The sequence below is a fragment of the Mercenaria mercenaria genome, chromosome 5, assembly GCF_021730395.1.
Source record: "Mercenaria mercenaria strain notata chromosome 5, MADL_Memer_1, whole genome shotgun sequence".
Classification (NCBI taxonomy): Eukaryota; Metazoa; Mollusca; class Bivalvia; order Venerida; family Veneridae; genus Mercenaria; species Mercenaria mercenaria.
In genome coordinates, this window is record NC_069365.1 from 18030950 (window position 1) to 18050213 (window position 19264).

At 33.0% G+C, this 19264-nt stretch overlaps 1 protein-coding gene across 1 annotated transcript; it reads left to right on the top strand.

Annotated features, from left to right (window-relative positions):
- Positions 1-11296: 11296 nt before the first annotated feature.
- Positions 11297-13753, top strand: LOC123558802 (uncharacterized). Its single transcript, XM_045350660.2, has 2 exons — positions 11297-11692; positions 12012-13753. Exons 1-2 carry the CDS (start codon positions 11478-11480, stop codon positions 13357-13359), a joined length of 1563 nt encoding a protein of 520 aa, XP_045206595.1. The 5' UTR covers positions 11297-11477; the 3' UTR covers positions 13360-13753.
- Positions 13754-19264: the final 5511 nt, after the last annotated feature.

Here is a 19264-nt window from a genome sequence, read left to right on the forward strand (position 1 = left end):
ATTATTTTCAAATATTTCAATGAATTAGATGGAAATAGCTGTGATTAACCTTATTCAAAAACAATTTAAGAACATAAACGATTATCGGGGCCTCGATTTATTTTTGCCGCAACCGTGAACGTCCTTTTACAACGTAACATTCAGATTAGTGACTATTTTTCTTTTTCCAGATTATCCGACAATACATATTCATTTTATGAAAGACATCTAATCAGCCATTCCCAAATTTACCCCTTCGAAAATCATAACTTGAGTTTGTATTATATACTGATTCTCATTTGGTGAATACTAGAATAAAAAGTCTGTTGAGATCAAGGTATCTGCAAGAAAGTTATTTCTACTGACACTGATATTTTCTCAGAAAACGCTTTTCACCTCTAGGTTGATCTCAACAGACTTAATTATGATATTAAATAATGATGAGCAATTAGTACCAAACAGGTGTTTCATGTTTGTCCAGAAAATTTAACTTTTACCACTTTTTCAACTTTCTGCAGAAGTATGTTCAAGTATTTATAGTTACTTAGCTGATGTTAAACTATTTTGTCTTTCACATTCTTCAAAAAAAAAAAAAAAAAAAAGGCGAGTCATTTGAGATTCTTGTATTTATTGAAATACCATTAGGACTGTCTTAAACATATCGATTTGAACAACAAAGGCCTTTGCCGCAGTTAGTACTGTATTGATTTAAAGGTGGTTAATCACATTTAATCAACATTTAATGACCTTTTTTACTTTTTGTATATTCTGGTAGAGAATTATTTAAGGAACAAAAAGACCGATTACATAGAGTTAGATTCCTATTTGAAATGTATATTTTATTATTTTTATAAAATTTTGTAATTACTCCCCTTTAATATGAAAGTATATAAAAAGCTGGGTATTTCTTTTTATTTCGATACAATGTCTAGTTTTACATTTGCATTTGATAGACATATCAACTATTGAACAATCTGAACCAAAATGCAAGTTTTAAAGCTGTGTATAGCTTCTGAATTCATTTATTTCCAATCTATCTTGGTTGCGCAACCAAGATAGACAAAGGGAGGTAATACTAATTTTTCAAACTTGCATTTCTAATGAATTCCATCTAAATACATAATTTTTAATGCAAATATTTTACAAATATATTACAATATGTCTAATATTTATACATTTCCTTAGGCAAAGTATGTTTATCAAATATATACTTATGATAAAATAACACTATCTTGGTTGGGCAATCAGGATAGGAAAATAAAATTTTAAAAACACCTCCAGTGAAAATCTAATTTGTATTAAGTGTTAAGTGAACATAAATGAGTGTAAATGATCAGATGCTAAAGTTTCGAACAAATCCGTTACATTGCCAAAATCTGATTATCCACCTTTAATGTTCTGCACAATATACTACATAAGATTTACTACTTCGATTTATAGATGCACAATTTAACTGTTACACTAATAAATGATTTTTGGTAATAACAGTTACACAATCTAAGTAGTCAGACATTCTGTACAATTTAAAACTCCAAATAAATGTTATAAGATCGCCACTTCTACGGTCAGTTAGAACATACATCACTTAAAGGTGGATAATCAGATTTTGGCCATGTAACGGATTTGTTCGAAACTTTAGCATCTGATCATTTACACTCATTTATGTTCACTTAACACTTAATACAAATTAGATTTTCACTGGAGGTATTTTTAAAATTTTATTTTCCTATCCTGGTTGCCCAACCAAGATAGAGTTATTTTATCATAAGTATAAATTTGATAACCATACTTTGCCTTATATTTGTAAAATATTTGCATTAAAATTATGTATTTAGATGGAATTCATTAGAAACGCAAGTTTGAAAAATTATTATTACCTCCCTTTGTCTATCTTGGTTGCGCAACCAAGATAGATTGGAAATAAATGAATTCAGAAGCTACACACAGCTTTAAAACTTGCATTTTGGTTCAGATTGTTCAATAGTTGATATGTCTATCAAATGCAAATGTAAAACTAGACATTGTATCGAAATAAAAAGAAATACCCAGCTTTTTATATACTTTCATATTAAAGGGGAGTAATTACAAAATTTTATAAAAATAACAAAATATACATTTCAAATAGGAATCTAACTCTATGTAATCGGTCTTTTTGTTCCTTAAATAATTCTCTACCAGAATATACAAAAAGTAAAAAATGTCATTAAATGTTGATTAAATGTGACTGGCCACCTTTAAGGATAGCCTAAGATGCATTTGATGAAGATACAAGTACAAATCTTTTACCAGATCCAATACAGTCAGAAGATTTAGAATTTCATTATTATCTAATAACTTATATGTCTATAAATATTTAAACATCTTGACATCTTTCAGACTTCATTACTACAAATTAAAGACACATTTTATCAAGTTATGTAGTTGACAGATGGAAAAGGCAATATTTTCACTAGGTATTTTTGAAATATGTTGTCTTAAAAAAAATTGTTTTTGGTGAGAGTTTAGAGTCACACTGTCACGATTTAGGTCGTAGATAGTTCACTCTACGATCACTCTAATAATAATTTACCGCAGAAATAACATCTGTTTTAAACCATATATTTAACTTGACTGTGTATTTAGTGAAACAAGTCCAATTAATTGTGACAAAAATGTTCTCTATACGGGCCTAAATACTGATTTGTCACATCAGTGAGTAACAGTTGAAGGCATTGTATGATTGTACATGTTTTTCCATTACATAATAGGAATAGTTTGTCTCTCCGCGGAGTTTTCTCTCTGTTCGTCAACATAATGTATAGACTTTCTTTGCGAAGATCCGTAACCGTAAAACCGTATTTGGTACGAACTCTGTTATAATAATAATACATGCAGACTTAGTTGCGAACCATCATGTCCAGGCTCATATAGCATCTTGCATTAGCTTTTAGATATCACAGGCAGTTTTACAGAATTTCGGAAATATAGTTTTCTTCGTTGTACAGTGTATATTGTTAAAATTCTACTGATCATGTACATTTTACGCGGACCGGGTCCTGTAGTGTCCCAAATATCTGAATTTTTAAGGCAGTGTTTGTTATTGCTTTTAAGGAAAATCCGTAGCACTTACTGAACTGAAATTTATGTACGATTATCAGAATAATTTGTATATTTGATATATTGATAACGTAACACATAAGCACAGATAGTGATTGACTCCCCTTTCATGCTATCATTGCTCTAATTATTGCTGAATTGCTGATATTAATAGGATCTGGGTCATTTGTGGCTGATTTGGGTTCATTATGTTGATAGCTGTATCCCAACATCACACATTATGTCATATACAATAGTTAAAGGGAACCAGATATTTATTAGAGCAAGTACTCATTGTAAAATACTATGTACAGATTTGGACCAATCAGTTCTATAAATAGCACAAATCAAAGCTCACGTCAATAGGTAGATGGATGACAGAGATATCATTCTGTATCCAGCGATCGAAGAAGACACATCGAGGATTCAACTTATAATTTATCCCAGTACCTTGATAAGGAAGTTATTGCAAGTACCCTGTCAGGGCGGATGAATTATTAAAAAGAGGACGTTCGAAGTTCATAGACTAAAGAAGAGTTGCAGAATATCAACAAGGTTTCGAGCTATAGGGTCAGCGCATAGGAGTTTTACCTTAAGGGCAGTTGAATGTTATAGGCTGAGCATCGGAAAGCTGAGACAGAAACCCAGAGTTTGCTAGTCTACTAAAACAGTAAGAGAGATCCAGCTTATAGACGAGGTTCAGCGTTGTGGCGAAGTACAACCAATGCATCGGGGTTATACCTGTATTGTAGTTGAATGCTACATGTGATAACATATAGGCGCTGAGCATCCAGGAGTCGAGGAGTTACGGCTTTAATTGAGAGGACATAGGCTGAGCATCTATGCGATTGAACTCGAACGTCGTCGTTCACAGACATTGTCTGGCGGGAACTTCGACAAAAAGACCAGTCAAGTATAGTATCTCCAGCCTTATAGGAGTTTGAACTTATTTCATGATTTGAAGGTTGACAGTTGAAACATTGAGCGATTTTTGCCTTGTCCCTGAAATTAATTAGCTCATAATTGAAATCATTTACAAATTCTTGGTACACGAATCATTTAGGCAAGGTAGCTAGAGGAAAATTTCATTTTATTGTTCAAGATACTAAAGGCGTAGGCACTTCCCTGTGCCATATAACTCGTATTCTGACAACGATGTCGCTGTATTAAAATGTTTGTTTCAAGCTACGTATCACTCGAAACTTAAAGGTGTAAAATTAGTCGGTTTCAAAACCTGAATTCATCGTCACGTTTTTGAACGTGTTTGAGATTTTTTTCCATGTCATATTACATAAATGATTTCTCTTAATTTCATATTCAATGGATGTCAGTGCATATATATCTTTTTTCCCGCTGTAGTCGAATTCATACTTAGTCTGTAAAAGATAATGGAAAATAATTTAAAACGTTTTATATTAGCTTATATCTTTAGAGGTATTTGACCCATATCTTTAAGACCAGAGAAGAGCTCAATTTGCTGTTTAACTTAGGAGATGTGACATCCTTACCTATCTGTCCTACATTAAAAATCAAACTGTGACTGTTGAAGTTCGCTGGTTATTGTGTATTTAAATGGATGTAACTCAGAATCATTATTGTTTTGGAGCACTTCCATTTGACAATGTGTTGTACAACATTTATTTTGTATTCATTTTATCATTAATTTCACTTGATAAGACTAAAACCAAATAAAATAGCATTTTTTATTTTTGGCTACTATATATGTTTATAGCAAACAGATGTAATATAAAACCGAGTTTTTTACGAGATGTCTTATAAACATACGAATATATGTATCAAACATACCGACAACTGTTCAAATATATTTACAGCATAATGATCCACGTTTAAGAAATTCATGCGGAGGCATAATTCGCACATTACAGAACAACTTGTAAGCGAAACTATAGCAATATACAGAATGCTGTACCGCTTGAATCTTTTAACCAGGTCAGAGCTAAGTTTTCAGATGTAGTTACACGAAAAACGCACTGCAGACAGGTTACATCAAGCAAAATAGCACATATGAATATTAATCTAAATGAGACTCCTCTAGGACAGCAGTTTGTGTCGAATGTGTAAATACAAGATTGCTGAAAGTTTTGACTTCTACACATAACATGAAAATTTACTATGCATCGCAAGTAATATGCAAACGAATAATACCATTGGGCTCATTATATTTTTATTTATACTTTGAAAATTCTTCTTGTCAAAAATTTTTGATCTCATTTTGAAATTATTCCTAAAAAGAGATTAATTTTCAAGTACCATCCCTTTAACTATATAGGTGACCCTCTACTACATGTATGCTAGTCAAATTATTTGATACTGATACGGAGGGAAACTTGCGGCTATCTTTTTTAACAATCAAAATATTTTGACAATCATACATGTAGTAGAGGGTCACCTCTAAAAAAACGACAATAACCACAAAAATAGTTTAATGATTTAATTCCCAATTTGACGTGCAATTTCTGACAAGGAGATTTCTTTATTTCCAACAAACGCCCTGTGGTGGTCTTGCTTTTGACTTAACAGACTTTGGTCTAGGTTGAGGTTCATCCAAAAAAATTATAACGATCGATGTTGGAAAATGGAACTCGCAAACTCGGGAGTTATTTTCTTAAATCTTACGAATGAATTTATATTGGACTTTCATATTCAAGATGTATTAAATAGACTCTGTGCTAGGCAGTTGGCTGATGACTTGGATTAAATCGGCACTATACCCCCGTCTTGTATTACAAAAGTTGACTAAATTCCATGGAGATAATTATAATGCAGTTGAGAATAAACACAACGATATATATAAAAGAAAAGAATTACTAGAAGACAATTGAATTCTTGATATAAGGATATAATTATAATCTGCTGTTAAACATATATATTTTTAGGATTTGCATACTTTTGTAAGATTTAAATTGATATTAAAATAATGATTTATCAAGTAATTTGTTAAATGTCTTCTGTTCAAGATAATTGCAAAGAAAAGACTTAAAAAAGGAACTATAAACCTATAAATTTATAATGAAAACAAGAATGTGTAAATTATTTATGGTATTAATGATTTGCCTTTTGTAAACTTCTTTGGTTACGCCATTGAGTATTTACTTACTATTAGGTTCGACTTTCCATGGCTTTCCTTTGATACACGTAAAATATCAGACAGTATCAGTTATTTTAGATATGTACATCAGTCTAAAGAAACCAAGGTTAGAAATAGGATGTGTTTCAAAATACTTTGATCAGTTTTTCATTAATCGTCACTCATTTCTTTGACAGAATGTGTTCTATAGTCAATCAATTTTCGCTCTGTTTGTTTATTGAGTTTTCAAATTTTCGTGATATCTTAGTTACAAGTAGTAAAAGTTATGTTAACAGTCTTACTAGTATTCCCCACCATTTATCAATGGAAAGAGGGATGTAGGAGACATATACATATAAAGTGTCACCACTGTCCGCCGTGTTTGCATCCTATCTATGCGTGTTCATAACTCGATCTTGACAAATACAGTCTCAGTTTTATTGTGTTTTCTTGTCCTCTGTGATCACGGAATTCGTTCCTTTGTATAATTGAATTTCGCTTAGCTGGCTGTAGAAGCCATGAGATGTCACGCCACCTTTCATGAACAGACTCAGTTTGGCTGAGTTCTATGCTTCCATGATTTTACGTCATTTGTTAATGTGCACTAAGCTATTCAAATTACTTGGTAAAATGATTCAGTATAACAAGACGATGTTTTATATCAAATGATTAACAGGATGTAATTTTCAAGGCATTTTTATCCGATCCTATTTCACTAGCAAAAGGCGGCATATCCCTTACAAGACTATGACCCTTAGCTCGAAGGTCAAGGTTTTACTAATGATTAACTGTTAATTACTGAAACGACACACACGTTCGTGTCTTATCTTCGTAAAGCTAGGGTATTTCGAGTCCAGTGGTATCTAATTTCGAATAATTATTCGTTTTTCGAAAATTTCCAATTGGCAAAATCCACAGCATTTAACATATCTAATAGGCGTTTTTCTCTCAGCTTTGACAACCAGTGGAATGATGTGTCATTTTTATCTGGTATGACCAAAAGCAATCACAGTTCACACAAAACCCTGTTAAGAATGTTGCAATATATTTTTGTCATTACGTATAACCGTATCCATTTCCATTGTTCTTTTACATTATTATGCCAACATCTATTTACATAAATTTGTAGTTCATTCCCCATCATTGCATTATGTATTGTGATAAATGCACATAGTATTTTCTATAAAATGAAAATAATTTTGTTTTTACATTCTGAACAAACCTTTTTGTTATTTTTAATTGCATAAAATCGCTCAGTTTTGGCCTTCTTTGTTTACAGGAAAACAAATAGGGTCGTATTAGAATACATTGTAAACGATGACTAGGTATGTTTTATAATGCAAAAAGAACTGCATATAGCAGAAGTTAGATATTTAAGGGTGTAAATTCTCTTGGTCCTTAAATACTGTAAACGTAATAAAATACTGTAAACGTGGTTTCAATCTATTTTTGATACGCTAAAACAAATATCATATATCATGTCATGGAACAGTGATACTGTCAACATTTAGGAACTGAAATATCTCATTTGAGAATATCCTTAAAGGAATGTGACATGTTAATAATGATTTTCATATTTATAAGACTTTTTATTGTAACTGCAATTTGTGTTTTTTTCTTGTTCTGGCAAGGATTAAACCCACGACCTTGCACATTTGAGGTGGACGCTCTAACACTGAGCTATCGAGACGGAACTATAAACGTTCATAGACCCTTATTCAATGAAATATCACTTTGAGCTCTATCTCTGCCCTCTCATAGCAAGAGCTAAGCGAGCAGCTGTTAGCTTTTTTAAAGCTGTTATTGCTTCAGGTTATTTTGTTAGTTACATTCAGTGCTTTAGTGTGTCGTAGGTTCAGGTTGTAGGGTTCTTAGCGGAACTGCTGTCGTCGGAGCAATTATGACTTGAATGGCAATCTTTCTTCCGGCACCTGTTACTAGATAGAATGTGTTGATTAGTCTAATAGTTTGGTTTGAAACTCGAAATGACGTAAAGTGAATAATCGCGGTATCTCATGCGGGCGGCTAATTCGTCGGTAATGAATATACGCTGCTCCCCATTCATCAATCAAAATATTGGCGTCGGAACCGGTTTGACTGGAAATACTTGTGCTATAGCTGTTTCCAGTAATACATTAGGTTAAGACTGTGTCACAGAGAGCAGTAAAGCTGTGTCTGCTGTGCAGACCCTGTAGACTGACGAACTACTTTCACAAATACTAGTATGATATTTCCTTGTACAAAGCACACATGCTTTTATTATGTCACAAGTCTTGAAAACATCTATCATTTTGTAGTTTGATGTATTTGATTTTTGTTTAGTTCCGGTAAATAAGCAGTAGAATCGTGTACTCCCAGTCTCTGTGGTCTCTCCTACATCAATGATTGTGATTGATTTCTACGTGAATTGTCCTCCGAATATCTGCTATATTCGAGTTGTTGCTTCGTATTCCCCTGCCAAATTCTTCGTTATTGTCACTGGAAGTTCCCAAATGGCTACTGGCAATTCATATGTCTCTTGAGGTTGATCAAGGAATTTTACACCGCGAATATGATTCTAGTTGATCAGACTTGTCTCCCTTATCAGTGAAGATATATTTTGTTATCACACTGAAAACAAACACATTTTCTTTTTATACTAATTTCTGAACATCAATGATTTTTTTGGTTTATTAGACGCCTGCAGATTTAAATAAGGCCGCCATTTCGTGACAAAATTCGGATTTATTTAGGCTGCAGTGAAACATTATGGATCCGCTAAATAACCATGGACACTAATACACAGTGATATCTAATGCTCGTGATCAGGTCTGTGAAAAAACTGCGTTGAAAGATTTAATTTGTAAACAGGATTTACGGCCAACATATATCGACCAATGTTAATAGCAAAGTGTGACCATATATATTAACATAGAAAACAGGCTGTTAATTTCTCATTGGAAACTTGACAAGGTCAGATTAAAAAGTATGAATAACGTAAATTGATGAGAAAAAAACCGAAATGTCTGAAAACATCCAATTGCACAGTTATATCTTGTTATACATGTTACGGAAAATGAAGAAAATAATGACCTAAGAGCTGCATAGCGTGTACGAACGTCGCGAAAACAGGATAGAACACTATGACACGATACAACCAAAATTATGAAGATACTTTAAATGTGAAGAAAAGACAAAAGTGCCCGCATATTACATATAAGTTGTCTTGTGAATATAAAGCAGGACAACTTCTAATTGAATGTGGTTTCGCCAGTAGTAGCTACAAAACAGCTGAACATTTGTGCAACTGTATTATGTACTAATTTAAACGAACGCATAGTACTGTTAATACTCATAAAGTTCTTATTTTCATATTAACATAAAGTACATAATGTATTTTTCTTGTTTTCAAATGTGAAATTTGGATCTAATATACCTTTAGCTATGTATTATTGGCCGCAACACTATGCTTTTTAAGTCTTACAAGGATACGTCCTGCATAATTTGCTGCAGAATTTAAAACTGTGAAAATTGAGAAATTTGAATTGTTTTTCTTGTTTCATTCATATATGTTTCTTAAATATGTAACACTCCGTTTTAACTTATATATAAGCGACGTATGATTTATGACCATACAACAAATTTATTAATCTCTCCATTTTTTGTTTAGCATGCGAAACTGAAGTAGTGATATGCGTGCTGTCAATCACATGTAACAGCTGATTACTTAATGTTTTCATGGGTTTCGAAGTGGGTTTTGACAGGTTACTTGAAGGAAGTGATAGAATGGTGTATTTAGGAAAATAGAAGACAGGTGGTGACTTTGCAGATTGCAACAACCTGGTCGCTTAAGCTTTAAAAAGAACTATTACATTTAAAATTTCATGGATGCCTTTCTGTATGTGAAGGGTATTCTACTTAAATGTGCTGAAAATATTCTCTCGCAGATGTAACTGAATTACGTAAGAAGGTCGTTGACAAGAATTATTTCAAAATCTCCTGCATAGTGCATTTACCTTTGTTATGTTTGATAATCCTTCTAGATATTTCAGTGAGTACTCTCATAGTTATGACGATTGGCTATCAAGATCGGTATCTGGCCACGCTTCATTCAGCATGAATATTGACAAGATATTTTCATTGTTCTAATTATTTCTGACATATAAGAGCGGTGAACATTTTTATGAAAGTAAATACATAAGAAGCACCCTGACATTTGTAATTTGAGCCGTTAAGAGTCGTAGTAATGGCTGCCCGTACATATCGTTTCCAAGAGAGAAAAGTTATGACATTTGAACTGTGTTTAAGCTCAAGGTAGATGGAAATCAAAACCTATCTAATCATGTGATATTACTATTCTTTCTTAAAATTACGATATTTTCCTACGGCTAATGTGACATTTACATAAAAGTCAATAATCTATGAAATTCTGTTGCTCGAAGTTATGGAACACTTTTATCTAATAAAAATTGCATTTTTTAGAACAACGTAACCTAACTATTATTTCAACTGGTTATTTATTTTTTAAATCTTTTAAAAATTCTTATTCAATTATCTAAAAATAGCACTTTCTTTTCTTGAAGATATAGAAGGTAAAAAAATGATCTTATGTTCGGAGCCAACATTTAACAAAATGTATCAACGTTGGATATTATATCATATTATTACATAGTTTTATAGGAAAGTATTTATCAATAATACATGTTTTATAGATCAATGGTATTCTCTGTTATCAGTTGGTTACATTCTGAACTTACACATTGCTTCTGCTACGAAACAAACACCATCATTAAGCAGTATTCAAAATGACTACTCTATTTTAACTATGTTAAAGACAATAATATATATCCAATAGAAAAGGCTTCTCAAACTGCAAATCATAGAAGTGCACGCATGAAAAAGCACACTAGCAACGCCTAGGCGTAGATAAATTAGAGCAAAACACACACACAACGCAAACAACGAAGACTTAACGAAAAATAAAAGAAAAACAATGGGACACCGCAATGGAATGGTCAGTGGCAAAATCAACACTGTGGACCATAAAATGGTTTATAGCTGACCACAAGATGGCAGACATTGGGAAAAACTGATAAAATGAAAACAGAGTGACATAATTCTCAATTCAGTAGCCCTTGTTTTGAGACACATACAATGAAGGATAAATTGTCGGTACAAACGGGTATGACATACACATTTTTAAAAGCGTACTTTGATGATAACAACAAAATTTTGTTACAAGCAGATAAACCAGTTTACCTCTGTCAGTACTGTTTTGTTTTATCATACTTTATCTAAATACAAGATATGAAGTTAAATTTAACATTGATATCTATTAGATTATTTCTCCACAAATATGGCGGAAAGTGGGAGTAAACCTGAAATTCAAACAGGAAAAGAGACAGATACCTTGACTCAGGATATAGAAGAACAAGGATCGAGTCAGCTCAAGGCGAGAAAAGACAGAAAAGTTAGTGTTGAGTGCTTCAAGCACGATGGAAAACCAATTGATGTATATTGCAATGACCATGACACAGTATGCTGTTCCATGTGTATTGAGAGCGGACACAGGTATTATTTTTAGTATTAATTTGTATAGAAAAATTGGTAAAATCTACGCAGAAACATAATTTCGTATTCAGATTTTACCGTTCGGGTTTCCTATCTTTTTATCTTCGAAAGCTTATCCAAGTTCTGTACAGACTGTTCAATCCGTCATGTCATTTACACACAGCTTAGAATAAAGATATATATGCGAGCAGAAACTAAACAACTACAAAGTACCAGAAGACTTCTTCTAGTAAATGCCATATACAGGATTTGAATTTCGCTTAGAATTTTATCTTTGTCGATTGGTAAATTATTTTATCGTATATTTGCATAATTTCAGGTCATGTAAGAATATAAAAGCTATTCATGATGTAGCTAAAAGGGAATTGGTAACAGAAAAACTGCCAGCACTTCGTATCAACATACAGGGTGACCAAAAAGAACTGCTTGCTAAAAAGAGCACGAAACAAGCAGTATTAGTAAGTCTTTATCAAACAAAAGATGTCATACAGAGGGAAATACGAGGTTTCAGAATGAGAATAAATGACCGTTTGGAGAAAATAGAAAAGGATAGTACAGGTGAAGCTGATGATATTTTCAAATGGAGACTACAGCAGGTGCTATCTGAAATTAAAGATATTGATAATACTCTAACACATTTAGATAGAAGCCATGAACAAATTACACAAGCTAAGGTCGAAAGCGGCGTTATTGATGCATTTATTCATTTGAAAATAGCTAACGAATGCCGGAATGAAATCGATGCACTGGAGAAAAAAATGGGAAATTATTGCGAAGAATTCAGTCTGAAGTTTTATCCTAATCAGAAAATGGAAAGATGCCTGGAAAAACTCGGACATATCGGCCAATTCAGAGAAATATCAACTGCTATATGGCATGCTGATGTAAACGTAAAAGTTCCGGACGACGCCTTTCCGTGTGAAGTTAGTGGTTTTTCGCAAACCAACGACGGAAGTATTTATATAACAGATTACGTCAATATGCGTTTGAAGAAAATGCAAATATCGGGAGAATCATACAGCATTACAAACACCTTGGATTTGCCATCATTTCCCTGGGGAATTTGTCAAATAGATGAAAGAAGGCTTATGGTGACTTTGAAACAAGCAAGCACTGTTCTCATAATCTCTTTAGATGAACCTTTGTCAGTGGAAAGTCATTTCGATGCTGGGGATAAAATTCGGGGGATAGCGTATTTTGATGGAAGCGTTTATGTGTGCTGTGGTGGTTCCAAGATCTACAATGAAGGTGTCGGTCGTTTGGAAGTATACGGTATAAATGGAAAAATACTGAGAGCCTATTTTGAACATTTTTCATGCCCAAGTGATATAAAAATATCAGAAACGGGGACAGAAATATATGTCTCAGATGCATATAACGGGATGATTGTCGTCGACAACGACGGGCATTTGCTTTACAAAATCGACCTGCCAGAGCTTGATGTCCTTTGTGGGGTATGTAAGATTGGAAGCGACAAGTCATGTATCGCAGGATTCAAATCCAACAATATCGTACTTGTCAATGAACAAAACCTCAGATACAACGAAATACTTGGCATCACCGACGGAATAGAGCTTCCGAAAGGATTACACTACGATGAAAAGAAGTCCATCTTATTTGTTTCTATGGGGAGATCAGATTTGATCAAACTCTTTAAACTTGAATAATAGATAACCCCAGGACATATGTGCTGTTTTTACAACCCAAATGTTCTTGCATACGTATACAATGCACATAATGTAGTGTGATTATATTGAGCAAAATATGTAACTGAGAAAATGCCTATGTTGTAAATTAATGTGTACATAGATATGAAAACTCTACACAGCGCAATGGCATCATAAATGTATTACATCGAGTTTATACTGCAAGCACTTTGGTTGAATTTGACATAAATGAATATATAAATCATTATATAAATTTTATTATACGATATATCCTGTCACTTCGATTCTTCAGTATAAATGATTGTAGATTTAAGATTAATTTTATTTAATATGTGTATCATCGATACATGTAAATAAAATAAAAAGTTAATAGAATATTGCACGACTTGCATGCGTTTTGCATTTACCTCTCATGTCAAAATAACCAAAGACTTCGTAAGCAGACTGTTGCTATTTCTTAAGAGGCGCTTAGAATACAGGTTTTTATCGAATTTAAAATGTTTAACATTAAGAACATTGTCGACCCTCTATAATACCAACTACATCAACATCATAGCTCGGAAGTCCACAAATAGTATGGTTATCACTGTCTTCTTTAGTAATCGTTACGTCCATTTGTACATGGAAAGTACATTACAAGAGCATAATTCCCATTTAAAACGTCATCAAAGGACTACCTGTATGGGCATGTGAGAAGACTGTACCTAGATGCATTTGCGGATTTTAAGTTTGCAGTCCGAATAGTAAGATGGTCTATCAACCATTTTGAGTAGATTTTTCTCACTTATCGGACAGAAAAATCTTTATTTTTAGAAATGCTGGAAAATCTTATCTCACATGGGTTATCCCACACTCCTGTGACGGACTACTTCATGCACTGAATATACATATTAATTATGTAAAATAATTAAAAATCAGGTACCTTTATCTTTTCTCTCCGTTCCTTATAGTGTATTTTTCGATTCAAAATTCATTACTTTATGATAAGAACGTACCGTTACGCTACAAACGATAAAACTAAAGCGGAACTTTGTTATTGTGCGTCACTGAAATGTCGCGACGTCACTTCTGCTTACGGACGTCAATTTCCCGCGTTTTAAATAGTTTCATATTTTCATGCTTGTTTTTATTGTTTCTGTTGTGGTAAGTGAGAAATAGAATCCATCATTGGTGTTCGGTGAAGATCGGAAATCCCAACCCTCGGACGCATCGCTCAAGTCTTAAACTCGGCACAGCCTCGTTTAAGACTTGAGCGGTGCGCTCTCGGGTTGGGATTTTCTGATCTTAACCGAAGACCAATGACAGATTCTCTATATACCAAAGTTTAGTAAATGCGCTTATATAAATCATTTCTGGGCAAACACAAACATATGTAAGCTGCAGTGATGATATTACATATTCTGAGCATGTACGAAATTTTATAACTAATCATTTTTCATCTACAAACTAATGGTAGTACTTAGAATATGCTATAAACACACACGCATAAAAAAACAGAAACTTATTAATATGAAGTCTTCACGAATAAAGTCACAAATTATGTGTGCTTGCTTTGGAGACTCGTCGAGACAACCAAATTGGCATTAAACCTTATTTTCTTTAAAGATGGTGACAGAGCGCTTTAAGAGTAATTACACGATGTTTGCAAATTATAATCTTATTATAAAGCTAACGATATCTGATGTAAACAGTATAAAGTAACAGTCATCTGTGGAATTTTCCACGAAGAATCATGTCGGATTCACGTGATCAAACATATTATACATGTAAGGTGTTAATCAGGCCCTGATTCCACGAAAAATGCTGAAGTGAAATTGTTTAGTAAAATGCTGAACAGTTTACTTATGTTCTTAGCTAAGCATTCGTTAAAAATTGCATTTCACGTCTTTACTTAAATATCATGCTAATCTAAAACAAATAGCGTGCTTAACTTTTGGTTCAGTTTCGGTAATGTAGCGAATACTTTTCCATTTAAGACAAAAAAACGTCACTCAGTCGTTTGCTGCTCTCATTTTACTAATGTTTGCAATGAATGACAAAAAGGAAATACAACTGGACGATAGTAGAAATAGCATCGCCAATGACGATATAAGGTGTCCCATTCGCATGAAAATGCAGTGTCACACGAACACTTAAAAAGAAGTGGAAAAGGTACCGACGGCATTGTACGTGAATGCAACACATCAAATACCATTCCTGTGACCTCGTGGATAGATATCTACAACAAACATTTTTGTCTACTCAAAGTTTCCAGTAGAATATTTTGATCCCGAAAAACCCGTTCAGTTGGCTGAAAACGCCGGATAGGTCGTATTCAGCGTTCGGCGGCGGTCATATTTAAGAATATGTCTTAAATTAAGATGCTTAAGTCTTTTACTAAGAACGTTATTTAGCACTTTATTCTTTTCTTGGAATGTACTATAAATACCGTGCTTAACAAAAGTAAAACCTCAAGCAAATTAACGTACTTAAGTCAATTAACACACTTTTGTATTTTCGTGAAATCGGTTTTCTTAAATGCGTTTGTAATACCTTTTTATATCTTGAAGTATCTTGTCTTATCTCAATGTAAAAAATGTAAGTACTACCTTAAGTTTGTTAATGAGACATGAATGTCCTTCGTATACAGTTATCTTACTGACTAGTAGTTTGAAAGGAAAAAAAACTAATATAGACATTTCTCCAGACTAGGATGCTTTTAAGAATTAATGAAGGACCTGCTGCCAATCACTTGTGACAGCTGATTAAATGTGTTGCGACCTCTTTTGTAAGAGTCTGCCCCCCCCCCCTCCACAGTTATATTATCACGTTTTGTTCCAGCGTAGCTCTTCATTCGGTTTAATTCATGTTAACTTTTAGTGGTGATATATCTACTGTGAAAACAATGCAAGTATCATTTACTCCGTTCTATTTACGTTGGTGCATACCGCGGCCCTTCATACATAACCAAGAAGTCCATACATACGACGTACATAAGAACACATTTACAATATTCCACCAAATTAAAAAATTGTTAGGAGGCGCTCAATATGAGGTGACCCCGTTTAATTTTTATGTATTTAAACGTCACCAGCATGCATTAAGATTCCTTCAGCAAACAAGTACAGTTAAAAAAAGATTGTTTATTGTCACATTACTCGAAAGAGTTACTGATAATATTGTGACTTGTATTAGCACAGGGACAATACTCTTTACAACCTACTGTTATGTTATATTCTGTTATGATCTCCTCTTATAAGTGAATAGAAATATTTTTTCAACATTGGTAGAAAAAACGTTTTCATAGAAAGTGGTTAAATATGTTTTGTGCTGTTCTGCTTTTCTATGTATGCTCTGCAGTTTCAAGTATATTAGTATTAACTTTTAATTAAGTATGTACATTATTGGAGAAAAATATATCTGAAAAATTAAGCAGTTCATTGTTTTGGATTTTAATTCCAAATGTAAATAATAATCCTTGCTTTTCCTGATTGAAAATTTGTGCTAAGTACCTCTTCACACTTATATTCTACTTCAAGGTTATTTTGCTTAAAATAATACATTGTTGAAAAATCTTTGTATTTCAAGGCGTTGTACTTTATGGATATTTAACATACCAGAGCACACCGTGCTCATGACAAGCTATTGTTCGTCCGTCGTTCTTCCGCCTGTCAACATTTTCTTTACACGATAATTCCTCTGAATCCATTAGTTAGACATCCTGTATACATTTTGGGTATTTTAGAAGCTTCAAATTGTCACGATACAAACAGGAGGATAACGATAACCCTATATCGCTCACCAAATCTTCACAGCTCAAACATGTATAACAAGAAACATTTTTCCATACTACTTTGACGATTGGCATGCTGATTCAGAGGGGAAGTGTTTCAATAGAGTCATAGCGCGAAAAAGTAGATCAATCGAAATTATTATAACATTATAGCCTACTTTCGTAGATAAATAAAAATTAAGCTAATTTCCAAAAGTGATTTATTTTAGATACTTTCTCCTTTAAGTTGTTACAACTGTCCCGAAATCTACCCAATTATTAATCGATTTTGAATAAGAATTAAACATTTTAAGGTCGAGACTTAAATATTTCTAACAAGAACGTCTATATACAAAGTTGTTAAGTATTACGACTACAAGAAGCAGAATAAAATAGATTGAACAATTTGTAAGTAAAATAATTTTGCAATTCACTCTAGATACAGAGTTACATATTAAATACAGGTTTTAATGTGTCAACCATGTTTCTAGTATCTTTGCCTCAATATTGTCTGCTGCTAACTGTGTGTTAAGTTTTCCATATCTTTTGCAGTCTTCGCAGGTTTGTTTCGTAATTCAACATTCAGGGCTTTACAGAACGGACAGGATGGCAGATGCACGTAATTTTAACAGAAAACAGGAGGTAGCATCTAAAGAATTTTCTATTCATGTATTCAGTACTTTTTCTTCGAAACATTTTAAAAGATTGTGGTCGTTTACAAATTTTAATCTTCCTAGGACTTGTATAAAGCATTTAGTAAGTCTGTCTTGGTCTTGATATTTGTGTGTTTACACTCATAAATATGGAGATTGGTTATCAATATTGGTATCTATTTCTCGCAATGTTTAATCCATCATGAATATTGATCACATAATTTTTATCTTCTGGATATATTTATACATTAGGACAATGCTTATTCCTAGCAAAACTATATATCGTATTACGGTAGCTCCATATGGAGACAAAAGTATAGGGGAGATCGAAATAAATTTGTTATCCAAACTTCTAGGAGTCACACTGTTCAATTTCATGACATTTGTACTTGAAAAGAACTATATTTGAACTATATGAACTTTGTTTCTGTTCATTATAATTTCGGTAGCTTTTCACTTGCTTTTCACTTGAATATTTAAACAAATGAGTAATATATTACATTATATAATATATTTACACAAACATTAAAAATATCTTATGACCCGTACAAAAAAAACTTCCTTTTTAATCCAAAACTGCTAACTTATAACAACTTTATCTTCGGTTAATACAGGTATTAGTACTGCGCTTGTAAAGGGTTCTAAACGCCCCTTGTGTGTTTTTCATTGATTAACTGTAAGAATGCTGAAGTATTCAAATCATGTTGAGAATTATATTTGTTAGGACATGGAAATATATATCGATCCCAGGTTTATTTATGTATATTTTGAGAGAACAGGCTGAATAGTTGTCTTATTTATAAATCAAAAGAGTGTAACTTACATAAGCAGCCATCTATATAAAGTTTGAACCTATTTAGAATGGCCATCTTTAGGTCCGACGGTCGGAATTCCCTAAACAAATGAACATTGATATAACGCATATAACGCGACTAGGCGTGTCTAATGTGGTGGGTGAGCAGCCAAAATTTATCGAAAAGCGCTAAGAAGATTGCTTTAAACCCCATATGGTAAAGCCACGACATATCTTTCCCCAGTGTGCTGATGTAAAATAATTCTCACTTAAACACCAAAATATGTGTGAAGTAATTATCTTAATTGTTTGTCCGAATAAATCTGTTGCTAGCGATTTATTTAAAACGGCAAATATAAAAATGTTTTGTCCGTTGCAGACAGAATATCAGAACCATTGCTATAATATTTCAAAAAAAGAAGTTTTAAAGATGCCAAATAAAGACAAATAAAAAAACATAAATCTTAAAAAAAAGACTACATATTTTGAAATATACTACTAAGCATTACGATAGCCGTGCAATATTCCCTTGAAGTCAAAACTTGTGCAGAGAAACGAATGTTTTTTTTTTTTTATTTTCTTAGACTGACATGGGTGGTCATTTTATCCTACTTTCATGTGTATCGCTTTTCTGTAATCGGTCGAAAAATTCTTCGGTATCACGTGATTTAAAAAAAAAATCTGTCAAACGAATATCCGTTTATAGAC